At 59.9% G+C, this 15,285-nt stretch overlaps 5 protein-coding genes and 1 non-coding gene across 6 annotated transcripts; 2 read left to right on the top strand and 4 right to left on the bottom strand.

Annotated features, from left to right (window-relative positions):
• Positions 1–276: 276 nt before the first annotated feature.
• On the top strand, positions 277–1,929 carry A1Q1_03151 (uncharacterized protein; the record flags this gene model as incomplete). The annotated part of the gene is made up of 1 exon (XM_014323604.1): positions 277–1,929. One exon carries the CDS (start codon positions 277–279, stop codon positions 1,927–1,929), a length of 1,653 nt encoding a protein of 550 aa, XP_014179079.1.
• Positions 1,930–2,178: 249 nt separating this feature from the next.
• A1Q1_03150 (alcohol dehydrogenase) lies at positions 2,179–3,468 on the bottom strand (the record flags this gene model as incomplete). Its single annotated transcript, XM_014323603.1, has 2 exons — positions 2,179–3,116; positions 3,306–3,468. 2 exons carry the CDS (start codon positions 3,466–3,468, stop codon positions 2,179–2,181), a joined length of 1,101 nt encoding a protein of 366 aa, XP_014179078.1.
• Positions 3,469–8,912: 5,444 nt separating this feature from the next.
• Positions 8,913–9,569, bottom strand: A1Q1_03149 (pyroglutamyl-peptidase; the record flags this gene model as incomplete). Its single annotated transcript, XM_014323602.1, has 1 exon — positions 8,913–9,569. The coding sequence occupies one exon, from the start codon at positions 9,567–9,569 to the stop codon at positions 8,913–8,915; it is 657 nt and encodes a 218-aa protein (XP_014179077.1).
• A 2,790-nt stretch (positions 9,570–12,359) lies between these two features.
• Positions 12,360–13,430, top strand: A1Q1_03148 (uncharacterized protein; the record flags this gene model as incomplete). The annotated part of the gene is made up of 1 exon (XM_014323601.1): positions 12,360–13,430. One exon carries the CDS (start codon positions 12,360–12,362, stop codon positions 13,428–13,430), a length of 1,071 nt encoding a protein of 356 aa, XP_014179076.1.
• A 346-nt stretch (positions 13,431–13,776) lies between these two features.
• A1Q1_t238 lies at positions 13,777–13,892 on the bottom strand. Its single transcript has one exon. It is a non-coding gene; the product is annotated as a tRNA-Thr (tRNA).
• Positions 13,893–14,162: 270 nt separating this feature from the next.
• Positions 14,163–14,762, bottom strand: A1Q1_03147 (uncharacterized protein; the record flags this gene model as incomplete). Its single annotated transcript, XM_014323600.1, has 1 exon — positions 14,163–14,762. The coding sequence occupies one exon, from the start codon at positions 14,760–14,762 to the stop codon at positions 14,163–14,165; it is 600 nt and encodes a 199-aa protein (XP_014179075.1).
• Between the last annotated feature and the right edge of the window lie 523 nt (positions 14,763–15,285).

The raw sequence follows: 15,285 nt of genomic DNA, 5'->3' as shown, positions 1-15,285 counted from the left end.
ATGTCGGAAACTGGGCGGCGCTCTGTCCTCGGCAACAACGGAAGAAGCATTCCAGAGATCCTCTCGTCGGCATTCACGCGCTTGAGACGACTGATAACTTCACAACCAGTCATAGATATGACCATGCAACCCCAGCCGACTCTTCCAAGTCACCCACCCACCTCGACTGCCCACCATGGTCCAAGTTAATCGCGAGGTCGACTATGACCCGATCCTGCTCTCTGTCTTGTGAGTTCGGCCAGGTGATGGAGCTGACTCCATAGCTCCAACCGCTTCATGTCGATTGCTGAGGCGATGGGACGGAGTTTGCAGCAGACCGCCATCTCGACGAACATCAAGGAGCGTCTCGACTACTCCTGTGCCATCTTTGCGCCGACGGGCGACCTTGTCGCCAACGCGCCCTTCATGCCTGTTCACCTGGGCAGCATGAGCTGGAGCGTCAAGTACCAGCTAAAGCTGCACGGGTCGTCGCTGAAGCCTGGCGATGTGCTTCTCACCAACGCTCCTCAGGCGGGTGGCTCGCATCTGCCTGACCTGACCGTGATCTCACCGATCTTCGACCCGAACGATGACACCAAGATCATCTTCTTCGCAGCCTCGCGCGGACACCACGCCGACATCGGTGGCATCCTCCCCGGCAGCATGCCCCCGACCTCGACGGAGCTCTGGGAGGAGGGCGCCGTCATCGAGAGCATCAAGGTGGTCTCTGAGGGCATCTATGCGCACGACGCGGTTTACAAGGCAATGGTCGAGGACCCCGCGCAGTACCCCGGCTGCTCTGGCAGTCGCAACTTCCGCGACACCGAGAGCGACCTCAAGGCGCAGATCGCGGCCAACCACAAGGGCGTGCAGCTCCTGACTGCGCTTGTGGAGCAATACGGCCTGAAGATGGTCCACGAGTACATGGAGCACATCCGCGCGAACGCCGAGCAGGCCGTCCGCACCATGCTGAAGGAGAGCATCCCGCGCATTGGCAAGTCCTTCACGGCTATCGACTACATGGACGACGGGTCCCCCATTGCCCTCCGCGTTACAATCGACGAGGAGACCGGCGGCGCCATCTTCGACTTTGAGGGCACCGGTCCAGAGATGCGGGGTAACCTGAACACGCCCGTGTGCGTCGTCCACGCTGCCGTCATCTACTGCCTCCGCAGCATGATCGGCGAGGACATCCCTTTGAACGCGGGCTGCCTAGTGCCCCTCGACATCCGTATCCCCAAGGGCACGCTCCTCGATCCTTCGCCTCTCGCTGCCGTCTGCGGCGGCAACGTCATGACCTCGCAGCGTGTCACCGACGTCGTTCTCAAGGCGTTCAGGGCTTGCGCCGCTTCTCAAGGCTGCTGCAACAACCTCACCTTCGGCGTCGGCGGCAAGGATCCAGTCACGGGCGAAGTGACCGAGGGATGGGGATACTACGAGACTGTCGCTGGTGGCAGCGGCGCCGGCCCCCACTGGCATGGCACGAGCGGCATTCACACGCACATGACCAATACGCGCATCACGGACGTCGAGATCCTCGAGCGCCGATACCCCGTTCTCCTGAAGGAGTACCACTTCCGCCCCGGCTCTGGCGGTGCGGGAGAGTACAAGGGCGGCGACGGCACGGTGCGCTCGTACCAGTTCCTTGAGCCCCTAAAGGTCTCCATTCTCTCCGAGCGCCGTGCTCGTGCACCCTATGGACTCGAGGGAGGCGAGGACGGAGCCCTTGGAAGGAACATCTGGGTCAAGACTGAGAAGGACGGAAGTACCCGCCGCATCAACGTTGGCGGGAAGGGCACCATGAAGTTCAGCACTGGCGACACCCTGGAGCTCCACACGCCTGGCGGTGGTGGATGGGGAGCGGGCCAGACGAAGGAGATGAAGAAGGTCCACAATAACGACTTCGAACCTCGCGGCAGCATTGCCGAGAGGGCCAAGGTCGATTTCTAGTTGTATTGTAGTTATGCATTGAGTTTGGACCCTGCTGCTGTGAGGGTGCATGTTGTGAATGGCTATTCCTCATGGGAAAGAGGAAGATCGGGGCGCTTGTCGAAGAATGGCCCCGCAGGGTGTCAAGCACCGTCGCAAGCAAGTTCACAGTGTGCAGTCATAACTGTTTTGCATTTTATACTTCTGAACAACTAGCTACAGGTCGTAACAACTACTGAAAGCCCAAACATAGAACGCTCACGGGTACGTTTAGTCGCGGAGGAACTCGATGACCTGACGACCGTTGGTCTTGGAGGCGGCGACGTTGGCGAGCGCCTCGGGGAAGTAGGAGAAGGGGTACACAGTGATGTGCTCCTTAACCTGGCCGTTCTTGAGGTACTCGAGAGCCTCCTCCATGTCCTTGCGGGTGGTGACGAGGATACCCTTGATGGTGATACCCATGAAGACGATGTAGCCAGGGTCGGCACCGGCAATGGCCTCTCCGTTGGCGGGAAGACCGACGGTGACCTGGACACCGAGGGGACGGAGGACGTAAGGAGCGGCGGCGTAGGCCTTACCGTTACCGGCGGTAACGATGACGGCGTGGGTGCCGAGTCCGTCGCCAGTGAGCTTCTTGACCTCCTCGATAGCGTTGGGGTTGGTAGCGTCAACGAAGTGGTCGCCTCCGGCCTCCTTGACGACCTTGGCCTTGTCCTCTCCTACATCAATGCCGATAACCTTGAAGCCCTGGGCGTGCGCGAACTGAACGACCATGTGGCCAACACCACCGCCGGCACCAAAGACGGCGAGCCACTCGCCCTTCTTCAGGCCAGCAGCCTTGACGGCCGTGTAGGCAGTACCACCGGAGCACATGAAGGGAGCCGCCTGCTCCATGGGGACGCCGTCTGGGATGCGGATCGCCCACTGCTCAGAGATGAGCGGGTATGAGGTGTAGGTGCCGTTGACGCCCATAGCAAGGTAGACCTTGTTGAAGCAGATCGTCTCGTGGCCACGCTGGCACATCTCGCAGAGCTCCTGGCCGAGCTTGTCGTTGCAGGTCTTGTAGACGGGGGTGAGACCGACCTTGTCGCCGACCTTGAACTGAGTGACCTTGGGGCCAACGGCGACGACGCGACCAGCACCCTCGTGGCCGGTGCAGTCGACACCCTCGGCGGGCTGGATGCCGTGCCAGTCACCGGCAAACTGGTCTGAATGTTAGCGATTGCTGCGACTCAAATTGGGGGACCTTCCCCGGTCACCATTCGCGTTGGTAGCGGCGAAGACAGCCGCGGTCTCAGCCACGCAGCCACCGCGGGTCGACGCGACGCGGCTACGTGATGCGCAGCTCAGGCATATGCTGTCTCACGACTAACCAGGCTCTCACAACAGCTACTCACGGTGGTCAGACTGGCAGATACCACAGTACTCGAGGTTGACGAGGAGCTCGCCCTCTCCGGGAGTGGGGACGGGGTAGTCCTCGCGGCAGACAATCTTGTAGTCGGGCTTTCCAGCGCCAACGGCGGGAGCAGCGCGGCAGACCTTGGGGACGTCGGCAGTCATTGTTGGTGAGTGCTAGAGTGGATTGGGGGAGATCAGAGGAAGGTGGGCGATCGTCTCGCAGACCCGGCTGCGCGCTTATATTGCTACGACCGTCGGCCGTCTGGGCGCCGGCTGGGCGGGCCTGCTCAATGCTAGCGCGCACCCAAGAGGGAGGGAGGGAGGGCTAGGCAAGTCTAGGCACGCTCGCGAGCGCGCACATCGACTTACGCACTAGGCAATAGCCGATCTGCGTGGTCACGAGGTCACGAGGTTGCCGCGATGAATCGTTTGCCGTTGTCGGACGGGCTAGCCTCCTTGCCCCAGTCCTCCCCAGCTGGCATGCTGGTCAAGTTAGGGGTATCAGGAGCCGGGGTGCTCGATGGGGGCCCGATGCGGGGTTCTATGCCGGTGCGCTGTCCTATGGACGACTGCATCAGAGCACGAGCTTGGCCAGCAGAACGCGGTTACCACCACAAGCCTGTCCCCGTGACCTGCCTCTTCCGGGGAGGAACCCACAGCCAGGGGCTCAGTTTAGAGACCGAAATCCGCATGGTACGCCTCGCCATGGCGTGCACTGCAAGGGGGGGGCCTGAGAACCTTGTTTGGGCCCAATGAATATCCCGGATGAATCGCGATGGGCATGCTTCTTGGCCCTCTCCGGCCCCCGCACTGGCGAGCGCTGACAGGTGCGCGATGAGGAGATGGTCGGAATGTCTAGCCTCTGGTAGGCTTCGTCTCCCCCTGTCCTTGTTTGTTCGCCCCGCACGCAGGAGTTCGTGCCCCAATTCTTCGAAGCTCGGTTACTCAATGTCCATCCCGGCGTTCATGTTCCCAGCAGGGTCAGGAGGGCGGGGGCCCAGCCAGACAACCCACCAGCGCAGCCCGGGTGTCACCCATCCACACCGGGGTTAAGGCCATGCATGACCAAGCATGCCATCGCCACGTCAACAATGGTCGTCGTCAGTCCGCCGTCGGAAGTGATAAGCTCAGCAAGAACAGCCAGTTACCTCCTAATCGGCCCATTCCCACTAACGGGGTGCTTTGTTCCAGTATCATCAACTCAGCCTCATCCCGTGCCTTGCCCTCGTGTTCTCCCCACCACCACGTCGCGCCCACTTTGGCAGCACGCGGCGACTCTTCCGACCTGCATCCATGCGACCAGCACGCCGGTGTCCGTGAGTGCGCTGCTTTCTTTAACTTCAACATACACTTCCAGTCGCCGAGCAACAAGTTTGGATCTCATCTTACAACTAGAAAGTACAATATTGATGGTCGTCTGTCGCCAATGCCTGCGCAGCCCGTATGAGTGGCCGCGCAATTGACAGACGAGCTGTGCAGTGGCTTACTTGGCACTTGGCTTGCTTCTCATTCAGTTGCGCTCACACCACCATCCCCCACTCCGCGCGCGGCGGTGGGGTCACGCGGGACACTCTGCTCCGTCCACGGCGCCGGCGTCGTGCCTGGCATGCCGAGTCGGCACCGTAATGATTATATGCAGCGCCGACGTGCCGGCCTCGGCACCGGCGTAGCCGCGGCGTGATCGAGATCGTGAGCTCGGTTCATGCACACCCCTCGCAGAGGTGGACTGTCCTGAGACGCCGATCGATGTCGCCGCTAACGCTCTCAAGTCGGTCGAGTGTCTCCTTCAGATCGGGGTCGCGGTCCGGCGGACCGGCCTCCGCCTCCTTCCCCTTACTAACTTTGGAACCAACTCTGGAACTCGGCTTTGCCGCCTCCGGCTCGGAGTGTGGGCACGCGTGGTGCGTGCACCCGACTATCCTCTCGAGAATGTTGCTGTGCCACATAAGGGCTGACTCGAGGCGGCGCAAGCGCTCGTTCACGTGTGGGTCGAGGTAACTAACCTGGCGGCGTGGTTGGTAGCGTGCAGGAATGGGAGGGGATGACGGGGCTGACGGCGCCGAGTCGGATGTCGACGAGTCGGACGACACACGACCCATGCCCGCAGTCTTCGCGGGCCGGCGATAGGGGTGCGCGCGTCCATGTCGTCGCCGGTGAGATGAGCGGCGGTCCGAGTCCGAGTCATCCGTCTCGGCGCGCCAGCGCTCCCACCAGTCCCGGCTAAGATACGTGGGGAGCTCTTGTTCCTTCGTGCCCTCCGAGTACTCGACGCAGGACCAGTACTGCATTGCGACGAGGCGGGCGAGTTCGCCCTCGTAGAACTCGTGCCGGTTCTCGTATGCGCGGTACGTCCATAGTTTGAAGGTTGGCTCAGCACGTGAGCCGCTCTCGCCCCAGCAGCACACGAATCGGTCGCCCGAGTCCCACACGAGATGTGACTCGCCGGATCGCCGGACGAGCACACGACCTACGACAACGTCGTGTTCGTCTACGAGATGCTGCCGCACGTCCTTCTGCAAGGTCAGCGCGGACAGCGGACAGCACTCACGTGCAAGGGGTCGGTCGGGCGACCGCGAATCCGGATGAGGTGCGCCATGGTCGCCGCAGCGGAGCTAGTTGTTGTTGTTGTTGTCGATGTTGTTGAGTCGAGTTAGTCGTTGGTGTCGCACCGGTAGGGGTGGGGGGTTGGGGTTCCCGAGAGGCGGAGCGACGTGCTCTCTTGGTTATGTATCCTGCCTCTAGCCGCTCTTGCAACTGGTCCGGTGATCGATATAGGCTTCTAGTCGTCAGAGACCGGGGTATGGTCAGCTGCACGGCGTTCTTATCGAAGATCTGGGCTGCGGCTGCGCGACCCTGTGGATTGGCCCTGTGGAGGATTTTCTAGTCTTGTGTCGAACGTTGACCTGGTTGCGAATTGTCTTGACTCGCTGCCCGTTGCGGTGACGCCCTTGCGCGCAAGAGCAGCGTTGTGATGGACATCGGTCCGCCTCGAAGGTTGCGTGCGCATGTCGCCAGGGTCCCGTCCCTGTCCTCCTTTCGGTCCCCGCTGGACCCCTGTTGGTCGATGGCGTTTTCTGCGACTGTCCTGCGAGTGTTCCTGTGCGTGTCCTGCAGTTTCCTGCGAGTTTCCTGGACATACAATTACCCACATTCCGCAACCGTGTTAAACCCCGGAAACGGACGGAAATGCCTCACTTCGCACGCCGCACCCACTGGAACCCAGTGCACACTCCGTACCTGGGTTTGTCTGGACGCAGCCTCTCATGTTCTTGATCCTCAACCTCAGCCATCCGTATGAGCCTGCAGGTCACAGCAGAACACCGCCCTGCATCTTGGCGTGTGCGTAGATAACCTTATCAAGCTGATTGCCGGAATTCGCGACTCAGCAATCCGCGGGAGTGCCGTGTCAGTAGTGGGTGAGTTGCAGAGGGGGCAGACGGTCAGGCGGCCAAGTGTCCGCTGAGCATACCGCGACATCTAAGCGAGGTGTCGTGCTGTCGATCTGCTGATCTGGTGATCGATCGGGTCAGCGGAGCGAACCCCGCCATCGGCCTTCGGATCGAACGTCAGTCCGTCGCCCGCTCGCCCGTCACGGACTACTGCTTTCGGGCAGGCAGCACGTGTGAGCACGAGGGCACACGGCGAGGAGAGCTCGGTCAATGCACTAGCTGCAACAATGAGCTCGCAGCCGACTTAGAAGCATTCCGTAAGCCGCGCTCAGACACCGGTTGACCACGCGTGCATACCTCTGTTGCATGCCCCCGTTGCCGGACCATCACAAAAGGACCAAAGGAGTGGGACGCAGCCAGAACTGCCCGGGCATGCCGTGAGCCGGACACTTTAGTCGGCGGTCACGACTGTGACCATAGGAAGAGGCAGGAGCAGAATATCGACCGGAGCGTCTGCTCAGCGCGCAGGAGCGAGCCAGCCGACCAAGCCGTCGAGTACAACAGGACCAAGCAAGTTCCAGCAGGAGCATACAGGAGAAGACGCTCGCAAGCCTGCTCGCTACCTCGCTGTTCGTTGACCACATTCCGCGTGCCCCTCCTAATACATGCATACAGCGACGCCAGCGACGCCCTCGACGCCGCGTGCCGCCGTCGCCGGAGGCGGATGTGTTACACCCGTCTCGGGCCGTTTCATTGGTCTGCGGGTCGTTCCAGAAGCTCTGGCGCTCTCTGGCTGTAGGTTCATGAAGGTGCACGAAAGTTCATATTGGTCAGGCCATTCTGTCTCGGCGTTCGCGGCTGCAGCCTCCAGGCGTCAGCGGCGGACCTGACAGCCTGAAAACAAGCGCGCTCGGCGGCTCGACATTGGACATTAGATGCCAGTGCCGTACCTCTGCAAGCCGACATACCGGAGAGCATCTGCGCATTGACGCAGCGCAGACCAAACAGAGACTGACAAGAACGCCGCAGACGTACAAGCGATGTTAGCGAGCTCTCGCGATCTCTTGAACGCAAGGCACTGCGGGTAAACCGAAGCACCGGGCCAATGCTGATCCCCATCCCCGCTCCCACAGCAGTGGGAGGGGGGCGCCACTCGGCGCCGTGGCGCCGACCCCGCATGGCAACGTGTGGTGCACAGGGCCGCCAAGGGCTGTCATGAGCCACAAGAGGGGGTACTAGGGATGATCAAGGCCGCCGAGCGCGCCGAGGTCAAATCGAAGGAACAGAATCTGTAAAGAGCCCAAGACCGTGGTCGAATCGCGAGCACCGCAGGCTCCGATATGACCTGGTCACCGGCCTTGGTGGCCGCCTCGGCAACTGCCTGCAATGGCCTGGAATCAGCCCGCTCAGCCGGTGTAAGGTGAAAGGCTGTGATCTGTGCGCTGCGCTGCTCACGGGCTCACCGGGCGTTCAGCTCGATTCGCCCCGTCCCGGTCCAGATCTGTTCTGCGGCAATGGCTTCAGGCCTGATCGAGATCGAGATCCATCGTTCCAAACCTTAGTAGGCTCTGGGGTAGGTCTCCGCGCCCCAGCCCCATGACTGCCAGCTGTACATCCTACTTTCCGGCTTAGCCATGGCAATACCAATCCGGATTCGGATTCAAGTGAAATGACGAATGGACGCTGACCTGATTGTCAAGCGTAGACTACCAGGGAGAAGCCCATGACGGCGCCGCGTGCGCCGAGCCACGAGCTGGGCTACCTGTTTGCCCGTCAATCAGAAGTTGAAGCGGCCGCCTCCGCCCCACTCTACCCCGGAACCGCTTTGTGCCGCCAGAAGGCGCACTTCCGCCAACCACATCGGCAGCTCCGGCCCAAGACGGGTATCTGATGGGCCAGATTGGGCGCAGACTGGGGTAAAGACGACGACAGTATGGGGGGCAGCACACCCTTGCAGGGGTTTTGGCGGAGTGGAGTCCGCCAGCTGCCCGCGTCGGGCTGCGATAGACGAGGGAGACGAGTGGGTCGACAGTCCGATGAATGCGCACTTGTGCGATCGTTTGTAATCTTGATACATCTACCTCGTCCTTGATGTCTTCAACTTGATCCTCTACAACACTCCGGCGCCGCCGATGCAGATCGTCCGCTCCTTCTCGCCCTCCTTCCGATGTGTTATTACGCCATCCACTTCGATTCGATGCTTGACCTCAGACGCCCCTATGCGCCCAGAGGCACCTGCTTTCCGTTCGTTGCCTGGCCGTCGGTCGGCAGACGGTGCTTCTTGTGCGCCTCCTTCTCGATCTCCTTGGCGAGAATGATGAGTGCGTTCGTCTGGTCGTCGATCTTGACCGCCTCCTCGAGGGGCACGTGTACGAAGCCGGTGACGACACCGTGGTTCTTCAGGTCCGCGTCGTTCACGATCTGGTAGAAGAGGCAGTTGCAGACGTATTCTCCGGCATCGTCCGAGAAGTCGACCTTGATGCCTGCGTTCTTGATCTGCTCGATCGCAGTCTTGACGGGGAGGCGGGTCGAGATGGTGTCCGGTCCGTCGGGGGAGATCTTGGTGTTGCGCGGCTGCTTGCCTGCGTTGTCGGGTATCCGGGCATCAATGATGTTCCTGGCGGTAGTCTCGAGCGACACACTCTTGCGGTTGGCGGCGACACCGACGCAGATCAGCCCGTCGCCCGCGCCCAGCTTGTGGTCGCGCACCACATTCTGGACGGTTGGAAACGCGCCATCAAACTCGACGGGCACCTCCACGAACGCAGCATCAATGCCTTCCGCATTCAGCAAGGACACGGCCATCCGCGCGCAGGTTCGCGACGGGTTGTCCGGCAGGTTGCCAAAGGGCGCGAAGCCGGTGATGATGATCATGTCTGGATGCGATGGATGATGGAGTGGTTGCAGACGCGGTGTTGAGCTCGGAATAGAACCGGGTTTAGTGGTAGTGACGCGGTCCGCGTGCCGTGACGTTTTGTCGGATATGACCGTGCTGTCCGCGGCACCCATCCCACCTGACCTATTTGTTCACTTTAACTTTGCCTCAACCCTCATCGCTGACTCAACCACGAGTTCGTCGGGAAAGCAGGAGTCAAGCTGAAAGCGGATCAAGCATTCGGGTGAGGTATGATGATCGAGGAGGGCGCTTCTAGGGCACGATCAAGGCGCGCTGCTGGTGCAAGATTGCTACAGCAAACATCTCACCAGGCACGCGACCAACATCCGCCCCTTCTCTGGAACAGCTTCCACTTGCCTCAAATCGCAGGATGTATGAATCGCCGGACCTCCCGTGTGTCTGTTCTTGTTGACTCGTGCCGGGAAGCCATGTCATCCCGGGCTCGCAGGCCAGGATTGGCTTTGCTAGCGAGTGGCAATCAACCCCCTGCTCTGAGGGACATCCACTATCGATGCTGGCATGGAGGTTTAGCTTCTGTTGTATACCAGAATTACGCTGAAAGACGAATTGATAGCAGAACAGGTACGTCGAGGACGCCTTGAACTGGAGACGACATCTTTGCTGTCAATACCCAAGGCACCTCCGAAGCCGCTCCGAGAGCCACAGGTGATTTCGACTCGTGTATCGGAGGCGGCGATGTACAACCAGTTGCGACCAATATCGACATCCAAACACAGTTGAAAGCCCCATCATGCATGACAAAGTCTGTTCCTAACGGAAGAGACACACAAGAAAAGACGTACGAGGACAGGCGGCATTATTCTGGCTAGCGAAAAGCCTAGCTTGGATTATGATGCAGACAGCTCACCCTTACCTTGAAAAGCCACACGCGTTCAGCGTCAGTTCAAGTCCTCCTGCTGCGACGGTGGTTTCAATGGGCTACGCATGTCGTGCCTCCCGGACGACCGGTTGCCGTGGTCTGCCGACTACATCGATCTGCATCTTGTTGAATCTTGTGTGGCTGTGGGGTAGTGGCGGTTCAGGTGCGCCTATATGTCTCTTGTCAGCTCGACGAACAGAAGAAAGAGAGCATCTGGTCATCGGATAGGTAAAGCGATATACCTGCGGTCATGGTATGTCCCGAGGTGTGGGTGCTGTCGTCATGCGGAGGAGGGGGTGGAACGGTACTCACTCAATGAGGGCGCGCCATCCACATCAGCACGCTCATCCACCTCCGCCCGAGGGCTGTTGAGAGCACCTCGATGTCGCTGCAAGCAATTCCACCAAAGAAACAGAAAGAGAGCGAACGCAAAGTACAGCTTGCCGTCCCCCTTTTTTCCTCCCCTGTTCCTCGTAACGCAAGGACCGGCTGTTCCGGACCTTGGACCTTGATGAACCCCTTACGTAAAACATGCCAAGAACCGCATCGCGAGTAAGGAGGTCGTGCGGTGTTCTTTGTGCGAAGTGAAACCCCGGCTTCATCCTTCATCGATCTCCACCTCCCTTCATTCATTGCTCTCGGCACTTACGGCGGGTACTCATCCCCAAGACGATGATCCTCGACTTGACGCATGAGCCAAGCTCTTTTTAACTGATCCAGTTTCTGCTGGGAGCGGTAATCGGCCTCCAACCTTACTGCGGCAACTATCGGCATCTAACTGGCCTCCGGAGCAATCAACGGCCGGGGCGAAAACTAGGAGCTGACACTCTTAAATTAAGACTACACACGCAAAGGGCGGACAGCCCACTAACAATGAACTTGGCGGCACAAGTGCTCCGGCCGCTCAAGTGACACTCTGCGCAGTGATGCAAGCGGGACAGAGTTGGAACTTCGGGTCTGAGTACGACTTGACTGACTTCTGACCCTCGACCGGGAACGCCAGGCTACCTACAGGTACAGGAGGGCTACCGTCCTCGTCTGCTCAGTCGATCTCCTCGGCCTTGTGACGGTGCACTTGGCTGGCTGATAAGCTCCCTGTGTCGAACGTCGGCTTGAGGAGCAGACGGGCTACAGCAGCGGCCGGCGATCGGCCCTCACATTCGGTCTTAGGTCGCCGAGTCTCACTGCTGGAGACAGTTACATCATCACAAGGATCACAGCAGCTCGGGCTTCACGAGCGACTCTCCATACCCAGTAATCCTCAGCTACCACCCATACTTGCTCTGTCGCTATCCATGGCACGGGAATGATCGGCAGCCGAACTTGTAGAGCTTCGGGGCAGGAACCGGGCAAATGCTTAGCAAGGGGAACCGACGACCTCGGTGCCGACAACGCTCCCAGGGGCTACTCACACATAGCGAGCCATTCGCAGAAAGTCATCCCCGCTCATTAGATGAGGCATGTCTTCGCAGAAGACCAATGACTAACCACAGAGGACTCCATGCCGGCGTTGGCCCCGGGCACCAGTCTTCCGGCCGACCAGGGCTCCGAGATAAGCTTTCAGAAACAATAGAACCTGAGGGTCTCATGACTCGCTTCCGCACTGACCTATTCCGCCAGCCTGCATGAGTTGGACCTCAATTGCGTCAGAGTGTCCGCATTCTTCGCCCTTGATAATTCACTTGCCAAGTACTCCACCTCCTTACGCGCTATCAAAGCTCAAAGCTCTCGGTACCGGTGCCGAGGACACGAGGCCCGTGGAGCGGGCGTCGTGGGCCCATGATCGGACTTCGATGATGGCACACCGGAAGAGCGACCTCCCACCGTAGATATAAAGCCGGCGTGTACCACTCGTCTTTGGAGAATCTCAGTTCCGCAGTCCATCATCATGAGAACATCGATCACTACTCTCGCTCTCACATTGGGGGCCCTTGCCAGCGCGCACCCCGCCCACAAAGATAACTCGACCTTCCGCCTCGTGTACGACGACTTCTCCTCCGGCTTCGATGTCGGTCTACCCGGCTCCTCTAGCAAGTGGGTATACTACGCCGACACTACGGGCCAGTTCGTGGGCAACGACGGCATCGAGACCGTCGGCCCCGAGGGTCTGACGGTGGTCTCGAAAGGCGTGAACAACGTCACCGGCAAGCCAGCCTTCACGCACACGGCGCCGCCCGACCGGCCTGACTCGGACAACCTCGAGCACGTCAAGTACATGGCGTTCCCGAACGTGCAGTCCTCGCACGGCTATCCGGGCTGGGATGTTGCGAAAGGCCACATCTTCTCGTGCGAGGGCCACTTTGGCGCAGAGATGTACGGCATCGACGACGGCCCGTTCCAGGAGTACGTGCCCTGGAACAACTATGCAGCATTCGGGAGCGGGTCCTTCGTCTTTGGCGACTTTGAGGCGGGGTGGATCTTTCACCTCGTCCTCAGCAATGACCGGTACTACGCGGCTTATGAGCGCCTCGCCTTCTCCCCCGACCACGAGTATGCCAGCTTCACGTACCTCATCCCGATCGCGAAGCGGGAGGCGTGCAACATCGCCAGGCTCCGCGTCGAGTACGACCGTGACGCGCAGGAGGTCGCGTGGTTCATTGACGGAAGGGAGAAGCTCAGGCTGGGCGGGCTGGGGTGGTACAAGGACGAGTTTAAGGACTGGCTCGCCATGGACCGCGGAGGAAAGGAAGAGGACAAGGGCGACTTGAACCAGCTGCAGTGCGGGTTCGCGCTCATCTCCACCCTGGATGCGTTCCTGCACAAGGGCAAGGGGAAAGGCAAGGCGTTCGTGCGCATGAACCAGACGCCGGGTTACTGCCGCGACCCGCGCACGCATGGGCCAGACATTGAGTTCATCGACCAGATCAGCACGCCCCAAAACCAGATATGGGGACAGGGCGGCAAGATGACGCTGAGGGAGCTCATCGTGGAGAGTAGGCCAAAGAGGAGGCATCACTAGGGGGGCATGCAGCGGCGTAAGCCAGAATTCTAATAATCGATAAGCTCCCTCTCAGCACAACATGCCCACGCAGACGCTGTGCATCAGCTTCTGACCACTCTCACTCACGCTTACCCGCCTTCGCAATCAAGGCGGGGCAGTCCCTTGCTGAACGACACAGCAGCTGCAGCCCAGCACACCCCAACATGTCCCAGGACTCCAGTGCGTCGCCTTGACTTTCTCAGGGTCCAACGCGTCTGCAACCCTGCCAATGCCCATCTCGCACCACTTCCTACTCGTCCGACGAGTCCCAAAAAGCGACGCGGGCTGCAGATACAGCCGCTCGCTGCGCCGAGGCGCGCTCACCTGCCCCCAAGCGGGATTGAACCACTGACCTTTCCTTGCAAGCTGGAGACGGAGCTCCGAGAGCGGAGTTCGGGGCCCTGCTACGAGAGGAACGCACTGCCACTGCGCTATGCGGGCTGATGCTGAGGCACTCGCCAGCTCCCTGATAACGGTGATCGGTGGAGCTGGAAATGACAGGAGTTGCGGGGAAGGCCAAGGTTGGCTGGAGGTTACAGTCAGTCGATAGTCAGAATCTGGCTCGAGCACGACGGAGAGAAGCCTCGATACTCCACCGCGCGAGGTAGATCGCCATGCCCTTATACATCTTGGTATCTGTCTCAGCTCCGCAATCGACTGATAAGTCATTGACCTCCTCTCGGTCGATTCCATGCTCCTAAACGCGGAATCCTACATTGCGCTCTTGATCTCCAAAACGTCCGCCATGATCAGATCCAGTTGCGACCGCAAGTCCCGAATCTCGAGACCTTGCCTCGCAATCTCGGAGCGTTGTTGCAGGAAAGCGACGATCACCACGCATCCAACAGCAACGACGACCATCTTGCCTCTCCGGCCTCCCATGCCACTTGCCGCCGCGCGTCCTGTCCTGCCTTCTGTTTTGGCTCCTACCCCACGTGCCTCGCTGAGATGCCTCACAACGAAGCGCCCGGCCGCCTCGGACACGGGTAGGGACAGGACAGGCAAGACGCATGTGAGAGTGATACCGAGAACCAGCACGGGCACAGCTGTGGGCGCGGCCGCCCATTGGTGAGTGTGGAGGCGGTATCCGGCCCATGCCACCACGCAGACGCCGGCGGTCAAGCCTCCAATGGCGACAAAGAAAAACACGAAGATCTCGACGGCGAAGCGGAGGTCGGAGAGCGGCTCCTTGTTCTTGTCTGCGCTGGAGTTTGTCTTGGGTTCGGGTTGAAAGACAGCTCGCCCGTCGGGAGGCGCAGGCTGCGATGATCGGGCGGGAGAGTCACCGTCGGGAGACAATTGGCCGGACATCGTGTTGAGCGGTCGGGAGTAATGGCGGTCGAAGTGGGCAAGCAGTGAACGATTCGAGGGCAGGTTCCTAGGTGACGCCAAGATGGATGTTGAGATGGAAGGATGCTGTCAGCTGCCGGATATCCTGCGTTGAATGAGTGAGTGTCGCGGTGTCAGGTGGCGTTTGACACGCTGCGGGGACCCCACTGTTGGGAAATCAGTCGCGATGAGCAGTTGCGGTCAGTGGAGAGCAATGAGCACTCGGTGCATATATATCAATTCTAGGCAGAAAAGATCGTCAATGCGAAGTCGCCGATGAACACCATAGAGCTAAGTGTTGATCACAGAGCTGATGCCTGAATGGAAACCCTGATAACGTCTCGGATCAGCGGTTCCACAGGAGAGAGCTTACTACGCGTGTTACATTGGTTGCTAAGCTCCCATGGTGGATAGCCTGTGCCTGCCTTGCACCGGCTTGCACCTGCTTGCGGAGACAGCCTCTCGCAGTTTCAATGTTTCCCACAGTCGATCACCACCCTGCACC

Source organism: Trichosporon asahii (genome assembly GCF_000293215.1).
Source record: "Trichosporon asahii var. asahii CBS 2479 unplaced genomic scaffold scaffold00053, whole genome shotgun sequence".
Lineage (NCBI taxonomy): Eukaryota > Fungi > Basidiomycota > Tremellomycetes > Trichosporonales > Trichosporonaceae > Trichosporon > Trichosporon asahii.
Note: the sequence above shows the minus strand (reverse complement) of the source record. Positions and strands in the feature narration are given on the sequence as shown.